Source organism: Gallinula chloropus (assembly GCF_964237585.1).
Source record: "Gallinula chloropus genome assembly, chromosome: 20".
In the NCBI taxonomy this organism is placed as follows: Eukaryota; Metazoa; Chordata; class Aves; order Gruiformes; family Rallidae; genus Gallinula; species Gallinula chloropus.
The window spans coordinates 7,130,386-7,137,156 of record NC_140105.1 but is presented as its reverse complement, the minus strand read 5'-3'; the positions used below and the strand labels follow the sequence as shown (position 1 = coordinate 7,137,156).

Sequence of the window (6,771 nt, the reverse complement as noted above, 5' to 3'; positions counted from 1 at the left end):
GCTTCCCCCCTCCCTCCCCGCGGGGACGGCCCCGCGCCGGGCCTGCCCCGCCCCGCCCCGCCCGCGGCCGGGGGCTCACTCACCCCGCGGGCGGAGCAGCCGGCGCGGGCCTGGGGCCGGGATCCTCCTCCCGCTCCCTACGCGCTGCTCCGACGTCAGGCGCGGGAGCGGGAGGCAGCGCCCAGCGCCGCCGTTGCCAGAGACTCGGCGGCCGCCGGACGGGGCGGACGTCGGGGCGGCGACTCCCGGCGCGGCGACTCGCGGCGCGGCCCGGCTCCCGGCAGGGGGTGGAGAGGAGGGCGCTATGGCCGACGTGTTCCCGGGCTCCGAGCCCGGCGCGGCTCCGGACGCGGCGCGGCGCTTCGCTCGCAAGGGGGCCCTGAGGCAGAAGAACGTGCACGAGGTGAAGGAGCACAAATTCATCGCGCGCTTCTTCAAGCAGCCCACCTTCTGCAGCCACTGCACCGACTTCATCTGGTGAGAGACCTTGGGGCCGCTTCCCCCACCCCCCCGCACCCACCGGCTGCCCCTCACCTCCGCCTGGGCTCGCTCAGCTGTAGGGGATTCCCCCTTCCGGGGCAGCCCCCGCCGCCGTGCCCGGGCTCCGCTGAGCGGCCGCCCCGCCCCTTCCCTCCCAGCCGCCGGTTTCCCGGTGCCGCCGTTTAAGCGTGTGGCTGCCCCCGGCCTCTTCTTCCCCCGGGGTCGGGCAGGTGAGCCCCGGTGGGGCAGAGCCGTGTCGTTTCGCTGCCGGGGCTCTGCTGCATCCTCTCCATCCAGGCGGGTTGCCTGTGGCTGCCGGTGCTCCGCGGGGGCCCCTGCTTGAGTCTGGGCGCACCCCGGTCTCGGGGTCGGGAGAGCCCCTGAACCTACCGGCTCTCGGGGGAGGGGACACAAGCGCTGGCCAGTGCCACAGGGATCGGCCGGGTCTGGAGACCCGCGCCGCGGACATCGCTTCTTAAGTCGCCCAGACTTGGATTTCCTCACCTCTTGTTCCCCCTCGCCCCCCTCGCCGGGCTGTGCTGGTCTCGGCTGAGTCAACCCCCCACCCCCGCTTAGCCCCTTTCTCCGCGGCGGAGGGGAGCGCAGCCAGCGCTACAGCTGCTGCAGCGAAACGGAGAGGGGGGGGGCGGTGTTCTGTTTCAGGCTGTGGGTGTTGCCGTGTAGCACAACTTCTGCAGCCCTGCCTTTAACTTTGTGATCGGTGCCTGCTTTATTTCCTCCTGCTGCAGAGGGAGGGCAGGGAGATGGGGAATGCACACCGACGCTGTGTTGCATGTTTAGGCGAAGGAGAGGGGTTTTTTCTTAAGAGGAGGGCTCCTGCTAGAGGGAGAGGAGTAAGGGAGGAAAACTTCCTACCACAGCCTAATTGCTGAGCTGTTGGGGTGGAAAAAATGCACCTACCCGTTCCTGCCGTGCGCTTTCCCGGGCAGGATGGCAGCTCCGGTGCAGGCCGAGCTCGGCTCCGCGTTACCGGGCTCGGCGCTCCCCGGTAGAGCGGGGAGCGGGCGGCGGAGGCTGCCGGCTCCTGCCTTGCGAGGAGGGGAGCCGGTGCGTGCCCTTTGTGTTCGGGTGAACCTTGTGTTCGTTCAGTAAACATCTCGGGTTCCTCTCCTTCTCCCGAGATGTGGCTCGGCCTTGCCCTGCTGCTGAAGTTTTCACTGTTGCTGAGAACAAGAGCTGTGATTTATTTTAGAAGTTGCCAAAGACCTCAAGGGGTCTGCACCCAGCTGGCTCTGTGTCTGTGGCAGGTGCCGTGCTCTTCCCCGATGTGTTTGTGCATCTGGGTGCAGAGCTTTGCTTTACTTCTTGAGTTTTCCTCGGCTGGCATGCTGAAGAAAAGACTGTGATTGCTTCAGAAATTACTTAAAATTATTTTCAGAGGGAGGAAAGGAAGGAAGGCTGAGATGGTAGACCATGGAAGAAATGAGGAGAAATAAGCCACTTTTTTGAGTGTTGTTTGGGGTTGTTTAGGGTTTTTTTTTTCTCTTTGAAAAAAAAAAATGCAAAGTTTGGTCTTGTAAAAGTGAGAGCCCTTCAGACGTGGGCTCAAAGGTAATCTAAACCAGAATGAATTGGGAGGTGTGAAAGACTGCTGTGGGGTTATTGTCCAACTGTGTTTGTCCAGATAACTGACACAATTGAAAACCAAAGTAGAATAGTGTCATGAGAACAGGCACCTGCTGACAGGATGGCCAGGAAGAGGGAAGGGCATGCTGTAGCTGACAGGTGGCAAGAGTAGCTGTGCTCTTTGCCTTTTCATGCTGCTGAATCTAAAGAAGCTCTTAACACTCATCAAATGAGCATGTGGTACTCAAAGACTTTTCATTTCCTCTTTGGAAGATGGGTAATTCTTGAATAAGGCTCGGTAAAAAGAGCCTCATTTATTTCCACTGTGAGATGTGGCAGTTATAACACGTTTTAAATACTACCTTTCAGTGAAGGACACACAGGTTGGCTTTCTCTTTCTTTGATTGTGCTTGACCAGGTGATATTTACCAAAATAGTTTAGTGCCTTCTTATCTTGAACAGCTTTCACCTGTCTGCTTGGTATCTCAAGTGTCCATGAGACCTTTTACTTAAAATACCCAGTAACTGCTCAGGGGTGGGGTGGACCCCATCTGCCTAGTGTGTGAATTCCGCTCAAACCCTGAACACTGGCTGTGCTTTTAGAGTATATCATCCAGGAATGGTCTTTACAAATCTGTTTAAAAGGGAAAAAAAAATTATCTGGAGTCTGTTTCGTGTTCTTAGCCCTGCTGTCAGCCTTCCTGCTGTGCATGTGCACGCTTCCAGTACATGCTCTTTACTTTTGTGAAGACGAGATAACAGCAGCAGAGTGACGGTGTAGTGTGGCCACATATGCTGCCAAGTAAACAAACAGGTTTATATTTCTTCTGGTTTCCTCTGTTCAGGCCTCCTGACAGCAGGAACAGGTAGAGACTGTTGTGTAGAGATTCACAGAAATGCTGGAAGCCGTGTAATTTCGGTTTCCACCTGAAGTGACACTGTGTTAGAGGTTTTGTGCCTTCTCTAAATAAAGAAATGGGGAAAATTGTTGATATAAATAATACTAAAAAAATCTCTAACAACCTTGATAATTAAACTTCATGTTGTTAGTTGCATACTAACTGGCTGGCTTCTACACTTCATGGCTCAGGTTCATTTGTCTTTTAGCATAAGCAGCTCCAGCTGCGAATGAAAAATGTTGTGCAGAGGGGGAAACTGCAGAGAAATGTTTGTAGGGGGTTGCTCAGAACAATTGCTTTTGGGGAAAGAGACTGCTGAATGTTGAAAGATGAATAAACTCCACAACGGAATGATTTGCCAGAGGTGTAATGTATGTCAGGACTCTGGGTGCTGTGTACAACACTCCTATGTCACTGGGTTTGTTTGGTCAGGCATCACACTTGTATTTTGTTATGGAGATGAAGCACAGACTGGAAGAGCAGTCGGTGTGAAACCAAGGGGCCTGTCTTGTCTTTTATACTGAAACAAGCAAAACTATTAACCTGCCTGCTCCCCCTACAACCAATGACTGAGGTGCTAACAGCATCGGGATGCAATTCTAAAATTGGGATGAAATACTAAGTCTGGCTTGTTTCACAGACCTTTGCTAGAACTTGGAGTATTTAATGTAGCTGTATACATGTGATATTAAATGAGTTGAAATATTATGCAATAATCACAGATGATGATAATTGTAGATCCGAAATAGCTTGTAAAATAATAATAATAATAAAATTGTTGCCAGAAGCTGAAATTACATAGCAGGTGACAGCTATTGTTCTCTGCTTTGAAATGGGTGGGCTGGTCTGTGTTGTGTATTTTAAAATCAGTTGCTGCCTTAGCAAAATCAGAAGTAATTTAATATGAAGCTATTTTTATGTTTTCATAGATCATTGAGAAGAAATTATAATGAAACGTAGTAAGACAGTTTTTTTTTTTCTCTCCCCCCCCTTTTTTTTTATGCAGGGGCTTTGGGAAACAAGGATTCCAGTGCCAAGGTAAGCCACAAACGCTTTGCTGGCTCACACACGTTGTTGCATCTTACTTTGAAGGCAGACAAAACTTGCCTGCAGCCAGAAGGAAACAAACCTGGAAAAACTAAGTGAGCATCTCTGCGTATGTAAATCCTGAAGGAAGACAATTATTCAATTAAATAATTATTGGTATTTATATTATATACATTGAACAATCAAATAACTGCTCATACTGTAATAACACAAAGCGTGGATTTTTTTTAAATCTCATCACAGAGATGACACATTAAATGTCATATAATCTGCATATAGTGCAGCTTCTAACTTTTCATGAAAATAATCTGTGCAATTTAGCTTTTGCAGAGACCATTTTTCACATCAGAAGCTCTTGTCTGTGTGGGCGTTTTGGAAAATGGATTCACTTTTTAGTCATATGGCTTCTTTTCATAACCCAAACTCCCTGTTTTTAATTTTCATACGCTGTATGTTTAGGAGGACCTTTGGTTTGAACTGCGTTTTAGGACAGGCAGATTTTTCTGTCTTATGTAATGCTCAATTACAAAAGAATCCAAATCTACAAAATCACTGATTTAATACATTCTAATAACCTTGAGGAACTGCAAGCTGCTATAGTGGAAGATAACTATACACATGAAAACCAGAGCATGATATGCTATATTTGCACATGGTCTCTGGTTTTGCCAAATTCTGATTGATACTTAGCATTTGATCATCAAATAACCACACCTAACTATTGTTATTTTCTCTGTCATACGTTTACCTAATGAGGATGTGGATTTTTGTTGTCCCTTTCTCTTTCCCCCTCCTTTATCCCTATCATTTCACCTGCAGATGTACATTGTGTACTCATTAGCTACCCTTTTGGTTGCTGTTTTCGTTACATGTCTTTAATGGTTATTCGCTAATGCTTTAGAGCATCTTTGGCTATCCTGAATGGTGCTTTTACTTACTAGTTGGTGAATTTATGGGTTCTGTGGTATTTTTGTGAAAGCTGATGTTAGGTGGTGCTTCATGAGATTAAACCTCTGAGAAACTGAATGGAAAAGCCTGATGCCTTTTAAAGATGTTGCAATAAATGTTTTTCTTCCTGCAAGTAGAGGCTTGCAGAGGCACACACGTACTGGAAACGCTGCATGCCTTACTGAGGTATGCAGGCAGCCAGGGTTTTACTAGGAACCTTGCTTACAACTTCCTCTATGTCCCAAGGTGTTAATTCTGAATTCTGTAGATATCCTCCAGCATTTTGCTACTCATCACATCCATAGCAGTGCTACAGGTCAAACTACAGTGCTCGGTTGGTAGTGGAAGGGCATTTCCTGAACCCTGTTCAGGGTAACTCGGTAGTTCCTAGTGAAGGAATTATTTAGATGTTCATCAGATATTTCTGTTGCTGTACAGAAAATAATTGGGGCTGCATTTAAATTACACAGTGACGTATCTTAAGCTTTGGAATTTGTATGGTGTAGGTTTTCTCCTGTCCCCCAGCCAGGCAGCTACAACTCACTGTGCTTGTGCTGAGCCACAGATCCACTTTGGTATGGCAGTTCCCTTCCAGTATTTTGTATTCTGTGGCCAGAATGCCTCCCACCATTCTAATTGTAGTTAGCTAGGGGTAGTTCTGTCTGATGGGGACTCATTTTTATAAAGCTAGGTGAAACCTGGAATTCAGACTCTATTCCCTCTAAAGGCTGTGCATGAACACAACCAAGGGTAAAAGCAGCAGCCAGCTTGATTTATTACTGCATGCTTCAGAAGTGATGCTCTTCAGGAATCTGAATAAGCTCAAATGTGACTTTTGTACCCATCAGAGTGAGATTCTGCAGCTTCCCTTTGATCACGACTGTTGTCTGCAGTGTTGTCTCTATTCTTGCACAGTCAAAATCTCTAAGAAATACTCAGATGTTAGGTAATTCATAGCAAGTTACTGTTGGTGCACTGATAAGTTTAAGCAGTGTGTTTTTTTGTTGTTATTCATTAAATTTGATTGTAGTCAAAACAAAAGAGTTTGTACTCCTGGGATAACAGTTTTGAAAAATAAAACTTCCTTGAAGTTAAGCAGCTGAATCAATTCTTTTTTCAGTTCAACTTCCTGAAGCTTTCATCTAAAAAGTCACTAACTGAAGCTGGAAAGACAAATTAGTGACCAAAATAAGTTAGAACGTGAAGAATTTAATTTTTTTTAAAGTGTGAAACTCGAAGGTGGGTTGCAAAAAAAGCCCCTGGCTTCTTTGATTAAGCAACTACCTTAATACAAGAGAGTGACAAATGAAGAACAAAATGGAAATTTCAGTATGACATGAAGGGAAGAATATTACAGTGGCAGCTCCTAGTGTAACTGTAGGTCTTGGTCCGTCAGATTTTCCATTGTAAGAAACTTTCTTAGCTCTGTTCTCAGGAGTCTTGTAAAGTTGCCTGCTAGAAAGAAACTTGATGTCAGGCAGGTTTCAGAGGTGGGTGGCTTTATTATTTCTGAAGTTGTTTTAAATTCCTCTAGCCTTTGTTACCAGAAGAAAGAGGAGAGGTCTGTAATAATAATGCATCAAGCTCAGATGATGCTTCTACTCTAAAATTTAAACAGCAGTTATTTGGTGACTGTTCATATTGGTGATTCTTTAATGAAACTTCTAATGTTTATGCAGTATTAAACTTTGCAGCTAACACAGTATGCTTTTATAGATTTTTTTTTTTACAACTTGAAGTGTCACACAGAATGCAGTTCTAGTTTTAGTTTTAAGAGATGCCCTTGAAAGAAAGGATTTTTTTAGATGTT

General features: G+C 46.7%; 1 protein-coding gene across 2 annotated transcripts in view; it reads left to right on the top strand.

Annotated features, from left to right (window-relative positions):
* Positions 1-304: 304 nt before the first annotated feature.
* The window catches only part of PRKCA (protein kinase C alpha), a gene marked incomplete at both ends in the record, with an annotated part of 142,935 nt that continues 136,468 nt past the window's right edge, over positions 305-6,771 (top strand). For both annotated transcript variants that reach the window (XM_084273498.1, XM_084273497.1), the window contains 2 exons: positions 305-477; positions 3,973-4,004. In XM_084273498.1, the coding sequence (XP_084129624.1) occupies positions 305-477; positions 3,973-4,004 (205 nt within the window). The remainder of the gene's footprint in view (positions 478-3,972; positions 4,005-6,771) is intronic.